Source organism: Salmo salar, chromosome ssa24 (genome assembly GCF_905237065.1).
Source record: "Salmo salar chromosome ssa24, Ssal_v3.1, whole genome shotgun sequence".
Lineage (NCBI taxonomy): Eukaryota > Metazoa > Chordata > Actinopteri > Salmoniformes > Salmonidae > Salmo > Salmo salar.
This window is the reverse complement of record NC_059465.1, coordinates 23,036,562-23,061,464: the sequence shown is the minus strand read 5'-3', so window position 1 is coordinate 23,061,464 and position 24,903 is coordinate 23,036,562. Positions and strand designations below refer to the sequence as shown.

At 40.9% G+C, this 24,903-nt stretch overlaps 2 protein-coding genes across 12 annotated transcripts in view; one reads left to right on the top strand and one right to left on the bottom strand.

Moving 5' to 3' along the window:
* rimbp2b (RIMS binding protein 2b) overlaps positions 1-11,027 on the top strand; it is a 141,741-nt gene extending 130,714 nt beyond the window's left edge. For 4 of the 10 annotated variants that reach the window (XM_045706804.1, XM_045706803.1, XM_045706802.1 and 1 more), the window contains 8 exons: positions 180-293; positions 1,698-1,897; positions 2,088-2,256; positions 2,469-2,531; positions 2,904-3,007; positions 4,210-4,281; positions 4,503-4,646; positions 5,512-11,027. In XM_045706804.1, the coding sequence (XP_045562760.1) occupies positions 180-293; positions 1,698-1,897; positions 2,088-2,256; positions 2,469-2,531; positions 2,904-3,007; positions 4,210-4,281; positions 4,503-4,646; positions 5,512-5,538 (893 nt within the window). In that variant the 3' untranslated portion in view covers positions 5,539-11,027. The remainder of the gene's footprint in view (positions 1-179; positions 294-1,697; positions 1,898-2,087; positions 2,257-2,468; positions 2,532-2,903; positions 3,008-4,209; positions 4,282-4,502; positions 4,647-5,511) is intronic. The other 6 variants (XM_045706809.1, XM_045706808.1, XM_045706807.1 and 3 more) reach the window with 4 other exon arrangements.
* piwil1 (piwi-like RNA-mediated gene silencing 1) lies at positions 238-23,938 on the bottom strand. Of its 2 annotated transcripts, none has more exons than XM_014171837.2 (22): positions 23,732-23,938; positions 23,015-23,098; positions 22,737-22,836; positions 22,445-22,573; positions 22,061-22,275; positions 21,516-21,637; positions 21,266-21,346; positions 20,965-21,162; positions 16,476-16,584; positions 16,262-16,388; positions 16,026-16,143; positions 15,837-15,951; positions 15,483-15,670; positions 15,276-15,348; positions 14,961-15,161; positions 14,741-14,844; positions 14,527-14,597; positions 14,171-14,324; positions 13,941-14,066; positions 13,704-13,851; positions 13,425-13,537; positions 238-313 (listed from the first exon to the last, which is right to left on the bottom strand). In XM_014171837.2, the coding sequence occupies exons 2-22, from the start codon at positions 23,081-23,083 to the stop codon at positions 253-255; spliced, it is 2,622 nt and encodes an 873-aa protein (XP_014027312.2). In that variant the 5' UTR covers positions 23,084-23,098; positions 23,732-23,938; the 3' UTR covers positions 238-252. The 2 variants fall into 2 exon arrangements, with proteins under 2 accessions (XP_014027312.2, XP_014027311.2); XM_014171836.2 differs by having other exon boundaries at positions 23,736-23,938.
* Positions 23,939-24,903: the final 965 nt, after the last annotated feature.

Sequence of the window (24,903 nt, the reverse complement as noted above, 5' to 3'; positions counted from 1 at the left end):
GAACTCCAGAGTACGACCTGTTGCCTAATCCCACCCCCTGTTCCCCATGACCCCTGATCCCCCCAGCCCCTCCCCCTCCAGCAGCATGTCCAGCCAGGCATTGGCCGGTCCGTGAAGTAGAGCAGTGTGGGGGGGGGTCCCTGACAGTAACGCTGTGATCTGATTGGTGTCTTCTGTAGAGATCACCATGATGGAGAGTAACAGTGAGGGGAGTGAGGGAAACCTCTCACCTGGCAAGGAGGATGTTTACTATCATGGCAGTGTAGCTCGGCGGAGGATATGGCATGACGATGGTATGTGGCCCAGCTTCTCTCTAGAACAACATGAATAAACCATGAAAAGTACATAGAAGACAGTGTTAAGAACCTTACTTGATATTAGAAAGGAATAGTAGTCTCAAGCTTAAGTGTGAATTATACACTCTGCTGCCGGGAAAGACAAGATGGCCACTTTTTCTGTAGCTGAAGAATGAGTGTCCCCTCCCCTCCCTGTATAGCTCTCTGCAGCCTTAATCCCAGGCCTCCCTTGGAGACCCCTCTTCCTTCCCTCTCACCCATCCCTTCTTTTCACCCTTCCTCTTCTCCTTCCAGGGCATATAGTCCCCCTGTTGACTCTGTTGATTTTGCATGACTGATTGTTTTCAGTACAGTGAGAAGGAAAACCATTGGATGAGTAAGTGCACTCATGTCTTGTTGGTATCACTCCATTGCACCTTGATGAAACTGCTGTCATCTAAACCGAACATTAGTATTGTATCATTAAAACATAATTTAACAGACATTTTCCCTGAATTGTGATATTGAAACATGTGGTTTGTTGGACATGGAGTTCCAGGAAATCCACTAGTGAATGAATATAAGGTGGATTCCTTTCCCCTCACTGTCCCTGAAGCCCCCGATGAGTCAGGTTTCTGCTATGGCATTTGATGTTATAATTTCTTGCAGGAATATTCATTTGCCCTTTTAGCTTAATGCTGTATTTCTAATGTGAGCATGGTTTTACCCCTCTTGTATTGATATTGAAGCATACTTCCTCATTTTGAAGAGTGGAACGCATGAATGCCTGTTTACGCTCCGTGAGACAGTGAAGTAAAACAGCAATGAACAGTCTGAGTCTGTTTCCCTCCTTTCTTTGTTATGTGCATGTAGTTCCCCCTGCATCCCATCATCTGGCTTGACATGTGCTGCTGTCTGTCCTACTTGACCTCTGTCTAACTGTATCTATGAATGTTATAAAGGTACTTTGTTGTTTTGGTGTCTGTCCTACCAGCATTCAGAGATGTGTGAAAAAACCTCCAATCTGTGCTATCTGTCAATTATAAATAGCTTAGACTTTTTTTTCTAAAAACAGTGTCCTGCTTACATGTTCTAATAAATTGGGAATCATAAATGTTGCTAGAGTATATAATTACAGGAGGGTCTTATCAACGTTTTTAGAGGTGTGCCCTTTGAGAGGATGATGGACACAATAGTGCAGACTGACCATTCTATCTTAAAACCTCTTTAAATCCCCCTTGAAATCTTGGGCTCTTTTTCACACACGTGTGTTTCATGGCCCTCTCCCCTGTCTGTCAGCTCTGACAAAGTGACATCTTCTCGTTCCGCTGCCCTCTACTCCACTCTGCACCCCAGCCTATCCTGTGCTGGGGGCTGGCAGTAGCAAGGCTGGCAGTTGCAGCAGTGCCTTCTGTGTTTCAGATGAGTATGGTGGGCAAGGCCGCGGGCAAGGCCGCGGGCATGGCCGAGGGCGGCGGTCGCCAGTGTACTACGAGGAGTCGGAGCCAGAGGACCTGGCGCGTATATTTGTGGCCCTGTTTGACTACGACCCCCTGTCAATGTCCCCCAACCCTGATGCTGCTGACGAGGAGCTGCCCTTCAAAGAGGGCCAGATCATCAAGGTGGGAGCCTGATCCACACAGTGCTGTAGTCCAGTCTGCTTTCCTCATCCTAACAACAGAAGGGCCTCGTGTTGACTTACATTCGTGGGTTAGATGTAGTTGTGCATGTGAAGCTGCAATTAAACAACTGTAGTGGTGGTGGCTGTCTCTCTTTCTCCCTCCTGCTAACATTGTTCTCTGTGCTGGTCAGGTGTTTGGGGATAAGGACACGGATGGGTTCTACAGGGCAGAGATCCGTGACCGCCCGGGTCTGATCCCCTGTAACATGGTGTCAGAGATCCAGACTGAGGATGATGGGATGATGGACCAGCTACTCAAACAGGGCTTCCTCCCACTCAACACTCCTGTAGAGAAATTAGGTAGGGCAGCACCTGGACTCCCACTTGCTCTCTGTCTTTTCTCCGCTACTCTTTCTTACTCTAATTTGGGCCTGATTTTCTCTTCCCTTCCTCTTTTCCTGTCTCGCTTGCTTTCTTTACACACTGATGTCTAATGCTGATGGTACTCTCATTTCTCTGTCTCTACAATCGTTTCCCTCGTTCTTTCCTTTTCTCTCTGCTTTCCTGTGAAGTGAACTGCAACCGCTTCAAAGATGGCCGCTCAATAAACCGCAGGTCCCGAAAATCCAAGCGAGGTCTGTGTTCTCTTTAGATGCACTCTTTCTGCACTATTTTCTTTCATCTTCACGCTTTGCTTCTTCCACCATTTCTTCACTTTTCTTATGTGTTTTCGTTGGGAATTATGGGTACTTTCTATCAGAATTGTCACTAACATGCTCATCTTCAGTAAATCAATGGGGGTGTTCATTATGGCTTTCACCTTCATGCACCATGTTCATTCAGCCTTTGCCTGGTATAGACGGTCATTCATGAGAGATCATAAGGCATTGCATACTGTCATTTTAGTGTGTGATTTTACAACTGAGATTAGTAAGGTGATTATCTCTAGTTTAGTGTGTTACTTGTCATTCTTATTGATTGATGACTGTCTGTGTGTCTCTGTCCAGAGAGGAACAGGCGGAGTGGGCGTCAGCACCCCTCGTCCACACGTAGAATGGTGGCCCTGTATGACTACGACCCCAGGGAGAGCTCCCCCAACGTGGATGTGGAGGTACTGCTAGAGTCAGGTGTAGAGGTAGTTCTACCCTGTTACTACTAACGATGTACCTGCTTGCCTTGCCAAAATTGCAGCAATACACCAGCCAGTCTTACTCCCCATCTTTACCATTACCTGGTCCCCATTAGTAGCTTAACCTTTTCCTGTTGTTCTTATGGCCCTTCCCCCCTGGTTTCACTCACTCTCACCTTTCTATTGGCACGGCCCCAGACACAGTATGGGAGAGACAGGCTGAATGAGGTGAGTGAGAGGAGCGTCCGCTCTCTGTGTGTTTTTCTCCCTGACTGTTGTTGGAGTGTTCAGAGGTGGACACATGGTGGAGGGGGCTACAGTATACCCCTCTCATGAACACAGCCCCTCACCCATTGCCTGCACTGGCATCCTTCCTCAGTTTGGTCTGTGTGTTGAGCCATCTCCTACATTTGGTTTGTGTGTTTTGGAGAGGCCTGGAAAAGTGGATAGTAGATAGTAGTATGGTATGCCTATTGTCTGTGCTGCAATCAATGATGTATACAAACCTTGGATTGCTGATGCTATGTGTTGGCCATTGAGAGGCTTTGAAGCCACCGGTCAGCCATATTGGCACTACCCAGAAGGAGCACTCCTCCATAGGAATTAATGGAATTCTACAGTATCTCAATGAAATGTTTCAAGGACAAAATTACATGTATTTAAGTATTTTTTTGTTGTAGTAGGGACAATAACATTAGTATAAAAAAAGGAAAATGTTTTTATATATTTTTTCATGTTTTATATGTATGTTCAGTTCACATAATATAATTTAAAAGTATGTATTAAGGTGTCTGTCATATAATAAATGTGTCAATAAATGCATTTCTATTGCCTCCAAAATCTTTTTTGACAATGGAGGATGAGTACCAAGATGGCTGTATGGCGGCTTCATTACAGCGCCCCCTGTCAGTCATCCAGGGTTTATACACATCACTGGTTGCAATCCTGTCTTCAAATATCCAACACTTGATGCATTTGATAGTTGCAGCAGTCTGCCAAGACTGTACTGACACTTCTAGATTTACAATGCATCTCAGTGATTGGAATAGGAAGTACAGTATTTCACACAAATTAAACCCTAACAGTGTCCCACGTGGTTGGGTTATAGAGAGAATCTTCAACAGATGCAAGCTGCTTTGATGTAGAGAAAGCAGGTCAAACTGAACTCAAACCTGTTTTGACAGGCTGAACTGACATTCTGTGCTGGTGACGTCATAACAGTATTTGGTGAAATTGATGAAGATGGGTTTCATTATGTAAGTATGTGAGATGTGACTTACACTTGATATAAAGTAGTTCATATTTCTTCAACCAGCTTAGTGCAAATAAACACAGTAAAAATTACAGTGATAGTAATAGTAGCCGTATGATAAACAATTTAAAATTATAATTTAATATCCCTTTAGTCTAGTTTCCTATATTGTTGAGTGCAAAGTACATTCTATGCCAGTCACCCTGTGTGTTTGTGATCCCTCAGGGCGAGCTCAATGGACACAAAGGTCTTGTTCCCTCCAACTTTCTAGAAGAAGTGCCTGATGATGTTGAGGTTTTTCTCACTGACACTCAGTCTCGAGATTCTCGATACCCGCAGGACGCTGCAGCGCGGATAAAGACCAAAAGGGTACATGCTCTCTCGCAGTACTAGCCCTCTGTCATCCATTTACTCTTTTCCGTTCCCTTTACCTCCTTACTCCTTTAGTTTTCCGTCTGTGCTTGTGTTTCATTCCTGAACATATGATGGGAATTCAGACTTTGGAGCATTATGCTGTAACGTTGTTGATGTCTCAGAAATATAAAGAAAACTATTAATACTTGACATAGGAACTTTTATTTTCAATGTTGACTGCCGTGGGGGTGGGGGGGACATGCATTGTAAAATATGTGGACATATTCATAAAGCGTTCTCAAAGAGAATAGACCGAAATAATAAAAGAAAAGCAGAATTATTGTCATGTAATGTCTTGAAAAATAGCAGTCAACAACATGCAATGTTTTTTTTGCACATGCATATTTAGTATTGTAATAAATGCTTTATGAATATTACCTGTGTTTCTAATAGAGGAAATAGTTTTGATGTACTGGAGGATGAAATATCTAGACTGTAGCACTGCATGTTCTCTCTTTAAGATGCATGATTTCCCTTTGAACCTTTTTATAGTGAACAATAAGTCTAGTACAGTAGAACTTTTGTATTTGCTCCTGAAAGCCTTGTTTTTGTATATTGCTTACTTGTATAATAGCATCAAGAAGCTTATGTTGCTCTTTGAGAGTATAATTTCAAATGTCATTATAATTATAACTAGCTGTAAAATAATGTTACAATAATTCTGTATTTAACAAATAATTGCAAGTTAATGTTTGAATATGAGCAGATTTCATCTCAAGTTTCTTGGTTGGTTTTATAATTTGTCATTCTCATAGTGCCTATTGAAACGCCATCACTGCATTTTTTATTTGATTTCTTTCCTCACCGCTTGGCAAAACAGAAGAAGAGTGTTCATTTCACACCTTAAAGGCTGTTTCCATCACGTAAGTGAGCAACTGAGGATACCAAGGTTACGCAGCCCTCGTCTAATGCAGATGACATGGGTTCCCCTTAGTTTCCGGTACGCAACACACACTCCGTTTATATGACTATAATTTTGCCAGCTTAAATTTCAGTTAATTCCTTTTCAATGGATGTAAATATTTATAGAATACTGTGGTACACACCAGGGTGATCCCAGTGTACATGCTTTTATTTGACGTGAGTTTATTGTAAAAGCATTCAGGTTGTTGTGTTAACTTAAGGACGACCACCCTAGCCAATGCATTAGACAAGAAGCATGGTATCTTCAGTTGTTTCTCTGGGTGTTGTACATTACAATGTCCTTCTCTCAAGATAAGTCTCCTGCTGTAACTCATGGTAAGCTAAAAGGCCATTGTTGCACGCCTAGGTTGCCTCCCTGTAGTACTAGTGGTAACATTCAAACAGACTCTATAGCTAACATTCTGATAGAACCTCCCCTCTCCTTGAAGTAGTGCACCCTGCCACGCTTAATCTAATCAAACTCCGCTAGAAACAAGTCAGTGGTAATGAACTGTCTGCCAGACAGGCAACTCCTTGTTGAGGTTTCCAATCAATCAGATAAACATTTAATTGGCATTACTTTACCCATAGATACCCAAGATAGTGGTCCGCTCCACATGCCTTTGTTAAGTTGTTAGTGGGGTGCACTTTTTCTCTCACATAAGGAATTATGCAAAATGGCAAAAATAGCTACTAACATTTTTTCCTCATAGAAAGTGTCATCAATTCGAATTCAAAAAGTTATTTTAATTAACATGAGAAATTGAAAATCACTTTTTTATTTAGTTTGTATAAATATTTAAGTTGCTTGTGATCAGATTTGTAAATACAACTTTTTTTAAAGCAGGTTAAATTGGTTCCAACAACCTTGATGAAGTTACCTTGATGAAAAGTGATTAATTGCTTCAAAAACTGGTAAATTGAAACCCTTATCCCCTCTCGACGTATGATAAATTATGAACGTTCAATGTGCAGAATAATATGACCCTCTTATTTATCTGGACGTGTCTATATATAGTTATATACTATACCTACTGTAGAGACTAGTGCCAGAGACTATACTATATCTACTGTAGAGACTAGTGCTAGAGACTATACTATATCTACTGTAGAGACTAGTGCCAGAGACTATACTATATCTACTGTAGAGACTAGTGCTAGAGACTATACTATACCTACTGTAGAGACTAGTGCCAGAGACTATACTATATCTACTGTAGAGACTAGTGCTAGAGACTATACTATATCTACTGTAGAGACTAGTGCCAGAGACAATACTATATCTACTGTAGAGACTAGTGCCAGAGACTATACTATATCTACTGTAGAGACTAGTGCTAGAGACTATACTATATCTACTGTAGAGACTAGTGCTAGAGACTATACTATATATACTGTAGAGACTAGTGCCAGACTATACTATACCTACTGTAGAGACTAGTGCTAGAGACTATACTATATCTACTGTAGAGACTAGTGCTAGAGACTATACTATATCTACTGTAGAGACTAGTGCTAGAGACTATACTATATCTACTGTAGAGACTAGTGCTAGAGACTATACTATATCTACTGTAGAGACTAGTGCTAGAGACTATACTATACCTACTGTAGAGACTAGTGCTAGAGACTATACTATATCTACTGTAGAGACTAGTGCCAGAGACTATACTATATCTACTGTAGAGACTAGTGCCAGAGACAATACTATATCTACTGTAGAGACTAGTGCCAGAGACTATACTATATCTACTGTAGAGACTAGTGCCAGAGACTATACTATACCTACTGTAGAGACTAGTGCTAGAGACTATACTATATCTACTGTAGAGACTAGTGCCAGAGACAATACTATATCTATTGTAGAGACTAGTGCCAGAGACTATACTATATCTACTGTAGAGACTAGTGCCAGAGACTATACTATATCTACTGTAGAGACTAGTGCCAGAGACAATACTATATCTATTGTAGAGACTAGTGCCAGAGACTATACTATATCTACTGTAGAGACTAGTGCCAGAGACTATACTATATCTACTGTAGAGACTAGTGCTAGAGACTATACTATATCTACTGTAGAGACTAGTGCCAGAGACAATACTATATCTATTGTAGAGACTAGTGCCAGAGACAATACTATATCTACTGTAGAGACTAGTGCCAGAGACTATACTATATCTACTGTAGAGACTAGTGCCAGAGACTATACTATACCTACTGTAGAGACTAGTGCTAGAGACTAGTGCCAGAGACAATACTATATCTATTGTAGAGACTAGTGCTAGAGACTAGTCTCATGTTAATGGGATCTTAAGGATACATCTTTCCTAAGTGCAATTGAAAAGAAGCCTTTTAGCTCATGATTACAATTAAGGAATATTTAAATATTGTTTACTGTAACCCAGTTGTATATGAATGCCCTTTATATTTAAAAAGAAAATCTGCTGTCATATGTTGTCCCATAATGTTAATACAATATTGTATCTCTTGTTTTTGTGTGTGTGAAAGACATGGCCTATGCCATTGATAGCCATTCTGGAGAATCTCAGCATAGAAATGTGTGATTGGTAAAGAGTATGTGGACATTCTTTGACATTGAAGTCTATCATTTAAACCTGCTTGATGAAAGACTACCTAAATGGCAGTGGGGGAGGGGGGTATACAGCACCTCAGTAGACTAAAGATACAATATCCTAACATTTACAAGTTGAACTGGGCTACGCTATGAGGGAGATAGACTGATGAAGCCAAAAGTATGGTGGCCCTGCTGAGACAGAAAGGACTAAGTGGAAGGGAGTAGTGACTGGGGTGCAAGAGGGTTGGCTTTTTAACCCCGCTGAACTGTCCCTTACGGGTCTCCCATTAGGTTCCATTGGAAAAATCGGGTCCGCCCAGAAGAGCCGCCTCCCCCACAGTGCGCCAACACATCCCTGGCTCTGGCCCTGCTACCGTGGGGCCTGGCAGTCCCATCAGGGGCCCCTGCGACTTGTCCTCCAAAAAGAAAAAGGGACTGCTCTCCAAAGGGAAGAAACTATTGAAAAGACTTGGCGCTGTAAAATAACCCCTTCAAATACTTGAAGTATATTACCAACCACATTCATCTCCAACACTTCCATTACTGTAAATTCAGTCCTGTGAGAAGAAAAAAAGTGGTCAAAATGTACAAATCTGTTGTATTCTAGAAACCATATTTTCTTATTTAAATTTCAGTATGTATTTTGAATATGGTTCAGGGACCTCATAGTTTGACATTTAGTGTCATAAGCCAACCTCTGGTCATTTATGTTTTGCTATCTGAAGCAGAAGACTGCAACACGATGGATGATTTGAAATATTCTCTATTTTGAAGGCCAATAGGTACGTAGGTGTGTTTGATGATGCTGTAGACCACAATGTTCCTCAGAGTAAGAGGAGTTTATACCAGAGTCTCTTTTGGTCTGAGATCAAAGGATAGGGCTCAGAATGGCCAGTCAACATCATACTTGATAATACTGCTGGTGGCTCACCTTAACCAAACCTTCACATTGTAGTACCCATATTGATGCAAGGAAAAGAGCAGTTTTAGGGTCAGGCAGCTGAGGTCATTTGAACTGTATAGGAGGTTTGCATGTTTTACCTAAACCACATCCAGAATAATAATTCCCACCCAACCTTTGAAAGCACATGCTAACTGATGGCCTTTTCTATCAGAACTCAAGGCTCAATTTGCATGCTTTGTCAGTGCATTTTTATGATACCGTATGAGCAATATTTGCTAAATGAATAGTAAAAAAAAAATGTTTACTTAAAACAGAATATTCAATACAAACCTAATTGTCACATTCGTACTCAGTTCAATTCGAGCCCAGGTACACATTTGACTAGTCACCACCTTAGCACCTGAAGTCACGATATGTGCTGTGGTAAAATATGCAAAATCTCCAGAAAGACTTGAGTCAGATTGGTCTGGAGAGAATTTGATAAGCAAGTATCAATTCTTAACAGCAAGTGTCAGTTCTTCAGGCACACTGAAATAACTCTGGACAAGGACATTAGATAGGACAGGGTTTCAAGATTCAGTATATTTTTGTTGTTCAATTGTCATGAAATGCCTAGTTGAAACCAACCTCCATGTATTTGCCTTATAAATGCACAATGGTTTGTATTTTGTCCAGTGAGTGGAGCGTTATGTCCTGTATGCATTCAAGTCATTGATTTACTTCTAAAAATGAAATGTATTTGTAAATTATGTTGATCAAGACTAGTGATGTGCAGTTTATTACTTGTAGGAATTATTTTTGGAGGACCAGCGCATTAAAATGACATTCAAACAAAATTCAATACAAAAAAGTAAGGGGGAATGTAAATGTGTATTTACGTTTTAATGTTTCACACTATTTTGGCACAAAAAGACAAAAAAAATAAGGCACTTTATTTTGTTCTTCATGTTATACATGCAATGTATTTACAGCATTCACAATCCCATTTTGACACATTTGTGTACAAGACAATGGATGTGAAAGAAATGCAATTGAAGGCCAGTTTAATTAACTGTTTCCAGGATAAGTTGCAATCAGCAGTTGGTATTATTTGTTTCAAACTAAGTTTTGTAGAGTACACTCCAAACTTGCAATTCTCGGAAGCAGGAAAATGTTTGACTTATGACAGAGACTAGGTTTGATTGAATAACCATCAGATAAAAGCCCTATATCAAGTGTTGTTACATAGAAATTGTGATTTCAACAAGACAAGTCTACCTCCATAATGACCCCTATAAGTTCAACTAATTTGACTACAGGTTCACAGAAGTCAACTCTCCATTTCATATATTTGCAAAGGGTAGAAGTACTGTATTTGTGTCAGCACCCAACTAGCACAGAGTAGTGAATGTATGATTAATTGAAAGCCAATGCATTTTATTTATCAAAACTATCCATTAGGAGTATGCAGATGTCCAGCGTTCTCTGGTCTAGTTCATATGTGAAATGAAACCTTCCATCTGTTAACCCTTACACCATTTTGTTAATCATTTCATCCTTCCATTCACTTTATATCACAGCTTTTTCTGGACTACACTACTTACATGAGATTTGAACTGAGACTGCCAAAAAAGAATGTACGAAAAGCATTCTGTACAACTTTTTGTACAATTGTCGGTCATTGCTTCTATATATATTGTTTTGACTGTTGCTCTTTTTGTACTTTGTCCATTTGTAAATTGTTTTTAAATGTTTATACTTGATTTTCAGACTGCCTTTTTTGTACATTAAAATTTATAATCAAACAGTGCAAAGCTTTCCCCATGGTGTCTTCAAAACCATAATGTTTTAAAAGTCTGCAATTGTGTGCTAGCTTTATGACAAAAAATATCAGCCTATATTGGTGGTTACAAAATATTGTGTGGGTGTGCATGTGCAAAAAAATTTATCAAATAAATTTCATATTTTGTAATGCTGTTTGCGCTGTGTTTTATTCACCAAATGCCATGGTGCAACAGCAAAGTCAAAGGATTAAGGACTCAATCCAAATCGTTCAGAGATGTAGAGCAATTTGAAATATAAAGGTAATTTCCGATTGAGCGGACAGTCTTACCGTGAATGCGGTCTCAGCGAACATTGTCTTTAAATTTCTATTGCGCTGTATGTAGTGGAGGTCTACAGCACTACGGATTAAATCAAGCCATAAACATTAATATCAAAGTCCTGAGTATTGACTTAATCAAATTTCTCCAAAAAGGGCATAGGCCTGAAAAAGGAAAGGGAAGTGTAATTATCACAACTTCAAATACTAACTGCTAGACCAGGGGTATTCAACTCTTGCCCTACGACTTTCTGAGCCTGCTGGTTTTCTGTTATACCTGATAATTAATTGCACCCACCTGGTGTAACAGGTCTAAATCAGTCCCTGATTAGAGAGGAACAATGAAAAAACACAGTGGAATTGGTTTTGAGGTCCAGAGTTGAGTTTGAGCATGCAAGACAGTAATGCAATAACAGTACTACAAAGTTTACCCTTCAGTTAAAGTTATCAAATTAAACAAAACTTGATCCACAATTATTTTAATCAATTGATTTAACTGCATTTTTTTTTTTAAACATGTCATAAGTTCAACTTTGCACCAAAGTTGAAACAATAATTTTTCAAACCAGACAATAACCTTAATGTTCACTGTGATATTGAACAAAGAGGTACAGTGCATTCAGAAAGTAATCAAACCACATTTTTCCACATTTTGTTATGTTACAGCCTTATTCTAAAATTGATAAAATATTTTTTTCCCCTCAATCTACACACAATACCCCATGATGACAAAGCAAAAACAGGTTTAGACATTTTTGCAAATGTATTAAAAATAAAAAACAGAAATACCTTATTTACATACGTTTTCAGACCCTTTGCTATGAGACTCGAAATTGAGCTCAGGTGCATTATGTTTCTACAACTTGATTGGAGTCCACCTGTGGTAAATTCAATTGATTGGACATGATTCAGAAAGGCACACACCTGTCTATATAAGGTCCCACAGTTGACAATGTGGGACCTTATAGTTTGGAACCACCAAGACACTTCCTAGAGCTGGCCGGCCAAACTGAGCAATCAGGGGAGAAGGGCCTTGGTCACGGAGGTGACCAAGAACCCGATGGAGCTCTGTCAGATTGACCAGAGTTCCTCTGTGGAGATGGGAGAACCTTCCAGAAGGACAACCATCACTGCAGCACTCCACCAATTAGGTCTTTATGGTATGCCAGATGGAAGCCACTCCTCAGTAAAAGAAGACAGACGCTTGGAGTTTGCCAAAAGACACCTAAAGGACTCTGGGACCATGAGAAATAACATCCTCTAGTCTGATGATACCAAGATTTAACTCTTTGGCCTGAATGCCAAGCTTCACCTCTGGAGGAAACCTGGCACCATCCCTATGGTGAAGCATGATGGTGGCAGCATCATGCTGTGGGGATGTTTTTCTGAGGCAGAGACCGGGAGACTAGTCAGGATCGAGGAAAAAGATTAACAGAGATCCTCAATAAAAACTTGCTCCAAAGCGCTCAGGACCTCAGACTGGGGCGAAGGTTCATCTTCCAACAGGACAACGACCCTAAGCACACAACCAAGACAACGCAGGTGTGACTTCGGGACAAGTCTCTGATTGTCTTTGAGTGGCCCAGCCAGAGCCCGGACTTGAACCTGGTTGAACATCTCTGGAGACCTGAAAATAGCTGTGCAGTGACGCTCCCCATCCAACCTGACAGAGCTTGAGAGGATCTGCAGAGAAGAATGGGAGAAACTCCCCAAATACAGGTGTGCCAAGCTTGTAACGTCATACACAAGAAGTCTCGAGGTTGTACTTGCTGCCAAAGGTGCTTCCACAAAGTACTGAGTAAAGAGTCTGAATACTTACATATTTTTTGCTTTGTCATTATTGGGTATTGTGTGTAAATTGATGAGGAAAAACAGCAATAATTAATCAGTTTTTAGAATATGGCTGTAACGTAACAAAATGTGGAGAAAGTCAAGGGGTCTGAATACTTTCCAAATGCACTGTACAGCGAAAATAAAAGCTGAGGTAGCAAACTTCTCAAAACAGTCTCATACCATGTCACACAAATAAAACACTTTGCAATGACCATCTACAAATATTTTTTCAAATAAAACAGTAGCATAAAACAGAAGAGAATCAAATTGCTGAAGTATAAAAAAATAAAAATGGTTTCACTCTCCTGTAAATTGGGGAATATCCGAACCACTTTACCCCAAAGTAAATTCAGTCAATTTCCTGAACAAAAATCAAACAGTTTCAAGGAAACCAAGTTCTCCAATGTACTCTTTAGGTAGCTTGTGCTCTCTTACAGGTAGTAGAGGAAGTCATCCAGGTTCATGTTGGGCTCTCTGTGGATGCTCTGGCCCACCAGGAAGGCCAATTTGTGGGCATATTGACAGGGTGCAGGCACTCTGATGATTCCCTGGAGATAAGCACACAGAAAACCAATGACATGCATACCCACAATATACTACTTACTATCATGTCTGAAATAAACAATACTCAACAATATAGCAATCAATATGATAGAGCAGTAGTCTTCAGCTAGGAATGTTTGCAATACAACCAGCCACGATAATCCAGCCTACCTGCCAGTTGTAGTACATGTGGCAGAGTTTGTAGGTCAGTCGCTGCATGTGGTCAGGCTTCAGTCCGCTGCTGTCATACACCACATTGTAGTGGGTTGGGGAGACACTGCCCATGCGGACGGCCTGGCTGACAATGAAGAAGTCGTACCTGAAAAGGAAAGACAGACAATAAGGATACGTAGTCACACATGATTACATTTCCATGATTGACATTGACTGATTTATCAGTGATCGTACCATTCTGGGCGGGTGACCTCAGTATCGATGCATGTTCCAGGGGGAGGGTTGGTCAGCTTGCCATCGATGCGGGCAAAGAACCTGGAACTGATGCGCTTCTTCACAACCACCAAGGTGAGTTTGGGTCTAGGAGGGGGTAACACAGGAAAGAACAATATCAGTAAAATAATTACCGGTGATTGAAATGGAGTCAATACAGTGGTGAGTTTCTAGAATAGATTGTCTCTTACGCGTAGTCGTGTCCCATGGTCTTGATGGACTCCATGATCTGTGGCACCTCGTAGTTGACCACGCTCTGCAGCATCCCGTCTCCCACTCCGTCTCTGTAGACAATGATACGTGACGGCAGGCAGTTGTTGTGCTTCAGCCACGCCTTCAGGGCACCTGGAAAAGAGCCTGCTGTCAGGATACTGGGGATCATGGTCACAAACTTCAATAGGGATAAAACCCTTTCAGCCCTAGACTTTGAAAAAGCTGTTACAAGGTGACTCACTAAATTGGCTCAAATAGATCATAGAAAAACACTTGGAAGTGAGCTTTTAATAATTCCTTTTATGTAACAAGTGTTTGATTTGACTGAACATGCCTTGCAGCGCCACCTTGAGTCCGTCCATGATCTCCTGTCCACGGTTCTGCAACACACACTTTGAGAACCACCTGGGAAATCAGAGGTATGTCCCATTAGTTTAATTGTTAACTCATTCATCATAATATCAGCTTCTGCCATCACACTCTTAGCTTGGCAACAAACCCTGATGGGAAAGTGTCCATGCATGCCTCCTGGCCATAAGGACACATACCTGGACATGCCCTGGTTAAGACTGGCCACCAGAGCTCCAATTGATCTCTTGCCAGCAGCCGTGTCGTGGTAGCAGTCAATGCCCACAATCATCAGCTGCTTCAGCTGTAACACAGGGAGGTAAGGTGGTTATGTCTTTCAAGTGTAACGGCTTAGCATAGGCACATTCTTCCATAGAAATACATTGCATTGGATGCATTTGATTTGTGCGTGTGTCTTACTGGGATCTCCACGCTCCACAGCTCTCCTCCCATCTTGCAGTTAATCTGCAGGGCGATCTTGGTGGCCACAGTCATGAGGGCCTGTTGTTTGGCGAGGGTGCGGGCCACCACACACTGGCTGGGTGTGGGGCAGTCCACACACAGATACTTCTTCACACTGTCGTACTTGTCCTTTCTGTTGCTGGGCAGGACCACCACCACCTTAGGAAGGAACCCAACACAACTGACATAGATTCCTGACATATAGCTGCAACATGTTTATAATAACACCATGACAGTCATGTTTAGCCAGACTTTAGCTGAGTGACTACTGACCATCTGGGTTTCTTTCTTAACATTCTGCTGCAGGGCCCTGAGCAGAGACTCCTGGCGGTCCTCGTACTCCACCCTGGAAGATTGCAATGTTATGTCAACTCTGGGACATCAAGTCATTTCTCTGGTGAGAAAGGCTTCACTTGGTATTCCATACAACTGGGTAGTGCAGTTCTCTGTATCTTACTCTCTGTGTGTGTGTGCACTCACATGATGGCCCTCTGCATGCGGATGCCCAGGGGTGTGGAGACCTTGTTGAGGGTCTGCAGGAGGGCCTGGGCCACATCATTGTTCCTGCGGGTGAAGAACATTAACCAGTTCTCCAGTGGTCGGCAACTGATCAGTGGGATGCCTCTCATTTCCTTGGACCAGTCTGCTTGCCAGGGGTTGTACTCATACTAGGAGAAAATACAAGAAATAGCAGTTACATTACATCTGCTGAAAATACCATACTTCAAACATTGAATGTTAACCTGTTAAATCGGGAAAGTGCAGGAAGACCTCCCACCCCCATATTCTGATATAAACAACACTAAAACTTTGATTTTGTGTTGGTTTATATACCGTTCTGGATCCCTGCACAATCCTTTCCGCAGGGAGGACTCTGCCTGTGAGGCTCAGGAGTTTGTTGTCAAAGTTGAGCCCCCAGGTATTCAGCTCTGTCTGGGCCTCCGTGTTCCTGCAAAATAAAGAGATGATCAGTATTGTAATCAATCAAAACAGGGGAATAGAAACCACAGACATTAAACTTACTGGTGGATGTTCCCAACGAAGCGGTTGAGCCGCCCCTCCCTCTGCTCTGGGGTCAGTCTGGTGTGGGTGGACAGGTCCTTCATGATGTTGAAGTCAGCACGCATCTTGTCAGTCAGGCCTTTTGAAGAAAAGACACACAGAAGCCAAAAGTTGTGGTTTGATCACATAATACTTGGCACGACAGTACATTTAACACTTAAAAAACATTTGCAGTGTTTTGTTATAGTCAGTGGTACCTGTGAGGTAGCAGAACTCTGGGACAAGCATGGCCGGCCCTTGGGGCGGTCCTCCAGAAGGACCCATCTTCTTCATATGGCTGATCAGAAGCACCTGGTTGCCGTCGGTGATGTCCAGACCATATTGCTGAAGACACATTAAACAACCGTTAGTTCAGTCAAGGTTCCATTAAGTGACAACAGCTCAAATGCGTGTGTTTGGGACAAAACCTACTGCCTTGTAGTAGTCTTTGAAAGAAATCTCAGAGTCTCCCCTCTTGAATGTGTTGTTGGGAGTATGGTCCCACGCAATGTCATCAATCCTGTAGGTTTTGTTGTTGTACCTAAGGGAAATTATGCATTTACATTAGGATGAAGCCTAATTTTCCATTGTTAATTCATGTCATTGTTACCCATGGCAGAATCTTAACATGTTATCAATAGTGCTTATGTGAAATACATGGAAGCAAAGACCATAGCCCTTTACACTCGTACTCAGGGTTGAAAAATGGCAGAGTTGGCCACTAACATGCTATACATGACGTCAGAGCTCTGTCTCTCCGCTTTATGGCGCTGTATGGGTTTTGACTGACAAAGATTCTGAACTTGAGCACCTCACACAAGAAATTGCCCCATCCCTCCCGTTAACTGACCAACATTTTTTGTTGTTTGAGTGAGGGAAATGCTGTAAATTGATGACTATGTATTTTGAAAGATGAGACATTGAGGATTATAATAAACACAGCTTTGATGTCATACAAGCCAGCCAAACAACTGTGAGTCCAAATGTGCATATACAGTGTTAACGTTTAACATCACTGTGTTTGATGTACAGTTACAAGATGACATGGCTTCATACACTAGGTTGTTTTGAACAGAATGTGCTCGTTTGTTTATTGTGAAGAAAACTCCCCGAAACACACGCACCTGAATGCACTCATGACTAGAGGACGACCGATTATGATTTTTTTTTTTTTTTGCCGATGCCGATTATTGGATGACCAAAAACCGGCGATACCGATTAAACGGACGATTTATTTATTTATAATAATGATAATTACAACAATACTGAATGAACACTTATTTTAACTTAATATAATACATCAATAAAATCAATTTAGCCTCAAATAAATAATGAAACATGTTCAATTTGGTTTAAATAATGCAAAACAAAGTGTTGGAGAAGAATGTAAAAGTGCAATATGTGCCATGTAAAAAAGCTAAGGTTTAAGTTCCTTGCTCAGAACATGGGAACATATGAAAGCTGGTGGTTCCTTTTAACATGAGTCTTCAATATTCCCAGATAAGTTTTAGGTTGTAGTTATTATAGGAATTATAGGACTATTTCTCTCTATACGATTTGTATTTCATATACCTTTGACTATTGGATGTTCTTATAGGCACTTTAGTATTGCCAGTGTAACAGTATAGCTTCCGTCCCTCTCCTTGCTCCTACCTGGGCTTGAACCAGGAACACATCGACAACAGCCACCCTCGAAGCAGCGTTACCCATGCAGAGGAGGGGAAACAACTTCTCCAAGTCTCAGAGTGAGTGACGTTTGAAACGCTATTAGCGCGCACCCCGCTAACTAGCTAGCCATTTCACATCGGTTACACCAGCCTAAACTTGGGAGTTGACAGGCTTGAAGGGGTGGGTATAATTTGTGGAACGCTCCAACAGGAATCTGTTCCAAAAAACGTAAAGTAAAAGGTTGCCAACCAACAACGCATACAAAGTAGCAACGCATACAAACCTAGCTAACTAGTTACCGAATAGGCACCAACTCACCACGTAGCTTATTCTTAATGTTTGTCTATAGGCACCTAGAGTGAGGATAGACATTTTTCGGAATAAACGTGATGAGTGAAAAACGCAATGAAATAGACCACTCACTACCCGGTATCTTATTCTTCCGCTATACAACTTTGTATGCGTTGTTTTTTGGCAACCTTGTTATTTACGAAGTTTTTGGAATAGATTCCTGTTGGAACGTTCCACAAATTATACCCACCCAGTTTGACGTCATAAACAGCTTGAAACAGCGAAGAGCTGCTGGCAAAACACACGAAAGTGCTGTCTGAATGAATGCTTACGAGTTATGTTATGTCAATGTTATTTCATAATTACGTAAAATTCTGGCAAATTAGTTCGCAACGAGCCAGGCGGCCCAAACTGTTGCATATACCCTGACTCTGCGTGCAATGAACGCTAGAGATGTGACACAATTTCATGTTGGCAGGCAATATTAACTAAATATGTAGGTTTAAAAATATATACACTTGTTTGTTGATTTTAAAGAAAGGCATTGATGTTTATGGTTAGGTACATTGGTGCAACGACAGTGCTTTTTTCGCAAATGCGCTCGTTAAATCAACACCGTTTGGCGAAATAGGCTATGATTCAATGATAAATTAACAGGCACCGCATCGATTATATGCAACGAAGGACACGTTAGATAAACTAGTAATATCATCAACCATGTGTAGTTAACTAGTGATTATGTTAAGATTGATAGTTTTTTATAAGATAAGTTTAATGCTAGCTAGCAACTTACCTTGGCTTCTTGCTGCCCTCGCTTAACCTCTTATGGCTAGGGGGGCAGTATTTTCACGGCTGGATAAAAAATGTACCCGATTTAATCTGGTTACTAATCCTACCCAGTAACTAGAATATGCATATACTTATTATATATGGATAGAAAACACCCTAAAGTTTCTAAAACTGTTTGAATGGTGTCTGTGTATAACAGAACTCAAATGGCAGGTCAAAACCTGAGAGATTCCTTTACAGGAAGTGGCCTGTCTGACCATTTCTGGAACTTCTTTGCCATCTCTATCTTTTACAAAGGATCTCTGCTCTAACGTGACACTTCCTACGTCGTCCATGGGCGCTCAGAGCCCGGGAAAAACCTGAATGTCGTCATCCCAGCCCCAGGCTGAAACACATTATCGCCTTTCTCAAGTGGCCGATCAAGGGACTGTGGGCTTAGGCGCGTGACCTGGCCGCCCCCGTCTTTGTGATTTTTTCCTCTGTTTGCCGAAAAGGAGATTCCCGGTCGGAATATTATCGCTTTTCTACGATAAAAATGGCATAAAAATGGATTTTACAGAGCGGTTGACATGCTTCGAAGTACGGTAATGGAATATTTAGCATTTTTTTGTCACGAATTGCGCCATGCGCACGACCCTTATTTACCATTTCGGATAGTGTCTGGGACGCACGGACAAAACGCCGCTATTCGGATATAACGATGGATTATTTTGGACCAAACCAACATTTGTTATTGAAGTGGCAGTCCTGGGAGTGCATTCTGACTAAGACAACAAAAGGTAATCAAACTTTTATAATAGTAAATCTGATATCGGTGAGTGCTAAACTTGCCGGGTGTCTAAATAGCTAGCCCGTGATGGCTGGGCTATGTACTTAGAATATTGCAAAATGTGCTTTCACCAAAAAGCTATTTTAAAATCGGACATATCGAGTGCATAGAGGAGTTCTATATCTATAATTCTTAAAATAATTGTTATGCTTTTTGTGAACGTTTATCGTGAGTAATTTAGTAAATTATTAGCAAATTCCTCCGGAAGTTTGCGGGGGGTATGCTAGTTCTGAACGTCACATGCTAATGTAAAAAGCCGTTTTTTGATATAAATATGAACTTGATTGAACAAAACATGCATGTATTGTATAACATAAAGTCCTAGGTGTGTCATCTGATGAAGATCATCAAAGGTTAGTGCTGCATTTAGCTGTCTTCTGGGTTTTTGTGACATTATATGCTAGCTTGAAAAATGGGTGTCTGATTATTTCTGGCTTGGTACTCTGCTGACATAATCTAATGTTTTGCTTTCGCTGTAAAGCCTTTTTGAAATCGGACAGTGTGGTTAGATAAAGGAGAGTCTTGTCTTTAAAATGCTGTGAAATAGTCATAGGTTTGAAAAATGGAAGTTTTTGTATTTTAGAGGAATTTGTAATTCGCGCCACGCCTATCATTGGATATTGGAGCAGGTGTTCCACTAGCGGAACGTCTAGATGTAAGAGGTTAACACAAAGGCTCCACACGGGTGCATGCGCAGCACCCTCCTGTACTCCCTCTTCACCCATGACTTTAAAGTTCTAAAAGTGCATTGAAACTGCTTAGGAACTGTACACACTTTGGAACGGTGTGTGGCTGCTTAGGAACTGTACACACTTTGGAACGGTGTGTGGCTGCTTAGGAACTGTACACACTTTGGAACGGTGTGTGGCTACTTGGAGACACCAGTTAGTCCTCTCACTCAAACCCTTGTAATTTGTTGGTCATATGTCGCACCTACCCCACATTTTCCAGGAATAGTCTTATATTACTGAATGTATCCAGAGTATTTTCAGATTGTTATCAACAAATGCGAAAAGTACAGAAAATGTAAAATCAACAGTGTAATGTTTGGATTTAGTCTTGTGTCAGGTGAACTGTTGTGTACTCACCTTCGGTCTAATAATTTCCCCATTATCTTTAAACTGTTCCCTTTCAATTGCTACCATGGCTATGCATATGTTATCCATATTTATTCTGTAAGAAAAGTGTCAATTTAGCCCTATCCATATAGGCCAATTCCCAGAAGTGTAAAGGGATAACACTTTTCAAGCAGTTGTTCCCTATGCCAAGATTCACAGATTTAGGATTTCATCTGATTAGACTCCTGTAGTTCAGTATTGAAGGCACTATAGTAATGGGTCTTACTTGGTGAGGACGATGAGTCCCACCAGCTCCTTGGTGCAGGCCTCTGGGAAGCGCTGATCTCCACTCTGCTGCCTGAGGCCCATCATGAAGCTGAGCACCGTCTCACTGCGCAGCACCTTGTGGCTCACGTCCGTGCACAGCATGATGCTGGACTCATACTGGAGGATGGTAGAAGTAAAGCCGGGCCAGATGGTCAGCCTGAAGAACACACATAGCGAAAAACGACAAAAGACATCAAACTGCTTAATTCTGGTTCTCTAGTCTCCATAGATTCCACTGTTGAGGCTAGTGAAATACAGACCTGTGCTGTGGGATATTGAGTGGGTCTGTTGGGTTGTAGTAATGGCGTCCAATCTGCTGCATGTTCAGCATCCTCAGCACTCTGAAAACAAGAACAGACAACTGTTAGGCAATGATGGAGTAGAGCCACGGCTAGGGATTTAGTATTAACATGTCACTGTCCCCTATTTTACAGATATGGAATATTATTTTTAGAGTTTTGAAACTCAAAGCTGTGAACACGACAATGACCCTTCAGTGGGTGTTCTGACCTTCTGAAGATGATGTTGTAGAACTGCAGGCACACTGGAGAAGTGGGGGGCAGCTCATTGGTCAGAGTGACAGTGATCTGGACTTTCTCACCCATTCTGGTCTCACTGTACAGCACAGTCTCCTATAGACAAAAAAAAGTATATCTAAAGACCCAGCAGATTTAGAATAATGTATTCATTTAAGTCTAAAAAGCACCTAGGTGCCAAACAGCCTTCTATGTTGTTTAACAGAAACTTAAAGCTGCAATATGCAACTTTTTGGGCGCCCCCAACCAAATTCACATAGAAAGTTTTCGTTTCAGTTTTGTACAATACAATATTTTGGTATTTTAAAATATTTCACAGTGGTTTAGACGGTACAATGATTATTGTTTTGTCAAACTGAAATTAAGCAAACTATTAGAATTTTAGCAATCAGGAAATGGCAGAGCGATTTCTGCATATTACACCTTTAAATGTAAATCCCATGTTACACTGGAAGTTAGTACTAAATTACATCACTACATAAAGCCACCAGAGGAATAGTGCCCTCCAATGTACTGTACCGTGTTGTGCAGTTTGTGAGGCAGGAAGAGGAGGGCTCCATCAAAGGTGCGAGCTTTGCCTAGTGTCTCCTCATGCTGATACATGAGGGCAGAACGTAGGCGCCGAGACTCCATGACGGGCTTGAAGTCCACATGGTACTGGTACAGCACCCACTGAGGGCGGGACAGGATCTTGAAGAAGTTGGCTTTCAGCTCAATGGGAGAGCCAGAGAAACCTGAGGAAATATCAAAGGTTACCATTGCAGACTGCAGCCAGGGCAATTTTAAGTTTGAAATCTTTACTAAATGATTTAGCTCAGTAACACTTTGTGTAAAAAAAAAAGGAAAAAAAGATGTATCATGGCAATTCCTGTCAAACCATGTAGTCATAAGCCATTTACACACCAGACTTGGACTCTCTCACATGCTCCATGGCCTGCCTGGTGTTGATTCCTGCATCATGAAAGTCACGACGCCGTCCACCTCTCTCTCCGATCTTCACCTGCTGAAACCCTGCAGATATCTGAATAACGGCTGTGAAAAAACAAAACACGAATGATTTAAGTTAGCCTTTTATCGTTCATTGTAAATGTATGCACAGCATTTTTTCATTTCCATTCAATTCAGCTATCCATAATCAAAGTTGTTTTGGGAGTTAATGTCATATTAGATGATCCAGAGGAAAAGCGCACTGCACCTTCGGAGGACACAGCCCCTGGGGCAGTTCTCTGTCTTCCTCGACCCACAAGCTCACCCTCAGAGGGGGGAGCTTCTCGTGCCGTCTCCTGAAAGGGTGTCTGCAGGTAAGATCAGACTCATATCAGATAAGACAACTGTAACTTTTTTACATTTGATTAACAAACACCTTAAGATTCAAGTACTTTAATTATTTCGTCAAAACGAAAGTGTTAAAATTGACTACTCTAGGCCATAGTTAACAGATAGCATATTAACTAGTTGCTCATGTAGACTAACCACGCCAGGTGCCGCGGACTCTTGACCGCGCGCTCGGCCCCTTGATCGTGCTCGTGCACGGCCAGTCATTTTCAGCTTCTAAAACTTGGAGAAGACAGTGTTATTGCAAAGAATTTACTAAAATATTTTGATAACTATGTTCCTTGTAAGATAGCTAATTGGTAGCTGGTTTAGGTCGCTAATAGTGTCAACCAAGTTTGAGCACATACAGTCACTTGCAACACATTTACTTGCCAAAGCCTAGCTAGGCCAACAAAAACAGGACCTGTAGCCAACTATTAGAATTATTTCAACCAGAAATAGTGAAAAGAGAAATTGGTTGACAAAGTTAAAAGCACGCGCTGGGAAGTGGCTGGCTAGCTACTTCCACAATGAAGTAAAAAAATGCATGGCAGGCACATGGCCCCTTAAAGCTAGTTTAGTTAGCATTGGAGTGACAGTTAACTATCTTTGCCCATTAACTTGACGAAAAAAAACACGTTTCATGACAACTTATTTTCAACAAGCTAACACGATAAGTTTTCGTGATATCTAAAAAAAAAAACAGCAAGAATGTTGTTTAGCTAGCCAGCTAACATTAGTTGACAACATTTAACGTACAAAATTCAATTCATGTAAATTAAGATTCCATTCTTCACATGAAGTTAATGTATACACTTAATTTCTATCAGAATCTTTGGTGATTTATGTAAATATGTTATCAAAATTTCTACCTACTTACAAACTCAACCTAGTCAAAGAACGAATCAGCAGCAGCGATTAAATTTTTGTCTTGCTTGAACGCAGTATGTGTAGGTCTTCTCACTTCAAAGTATTACTACGCTCGTCAAATATGCGAATGAAATGAACAGCAGTTCAACGCGAAACATCTTATTTTAAAACATATTTCACTAATTGGATAAAATGTGTTTGTTTTCAAGTAAAAATGAATCCAAAAATTCTAACTATACATATGTGCAAAACGGAGGAAAGAAGGATATCTATTTTTGGAATGGAAAGATAATAAGCGGAGTGATCTTCATGACCTTGAAAGTTTTCAGTATACCTCTTGCACCTGCCAGCTGCAATCTTACAAATATCCACCAGATGGAGATAAAGTACAGGCCTGACAGCTACACAAACCGACATAAACCCATGTCTATACATCGGCCTAGTAGAAAACCTGATTATAATCTAGACATAATTGTATAATTTCTAGAAAATAAACTCTTATCTTGTTGACATCATAAAACAATTTTTTTTCATCATAATAGACAGGGTGGTGTCATTCAAAAGCCCAAGGAACACACATCTAAAATTATATATTGTGTTTGGATGTGCTGTGGTATTCAAAATTAAGTATCCAACATAGTCCAATAATCTGGAATTATAATTTATTCCATAGCAAATACCTAATTTATTTATCAGAATCTAGCCTTAAACTCAGAGATTTGTTTTGATACTGTCAGAGATTATACTTGGTAGAAGTCCCCCTACTGTGCCACTTTGGTCTGTTTCATCACCATGATTTGTTTTGATGTTGACTAGATCAATGGGAAATGCCTGTTTTGGGGGGAGCACATTGCTCAACATGGATTCTGGATGGACATGTATCTAATTTCCTCTGGATGTTCAAAGGAAAAGTGATCTAGGGGTTGTGCGATTTTTCTGATAAATTGCTGCTGATGTTAGTGTTGTGCTTGCATCATCTCAGTTTTTGATGAGCTGTTTTCGTAAGCAAAGAATAATGAGGAAGCATGGATAGTGAAACTTTTAACAGAGCCTGAAGTTTTTTTCCTTGCAGCCCAGCCTCTCCAATCATCTAGCTGTGATACCTAAACTTTGCCACTGTCATCCCTCCTAATTCTGTATGCCCATTGTTCTTTTCATAGGAGCAATCTCTCTTGCTT

Excerpts from the sequence above, each read along its gene's own strand:
- piwil1 (XM_014171837.2), bottom strand. The coding sequence starts at position 23,083 with ATGACTGGCCGTGCACGAGCACGATCAAGGGGCCGAGCGCGCGGTCAA. Across the intron at positions 21,347-21,515 it reads TACAACATCATCTTCAGAAG|AGTGCTGAGGATGCTGAACA; the intron begins GTCAGAACACCC and ends TCTTGTTTTCAG. Across the intron at positions 15,162-15,275 it reads TTAAGAAAGAAACCCAGATG|GTGGTGGTGGTCCTGCCCAG; the intron begins GTCAGTAGTCAC and ends TTCCTTCCTAAG.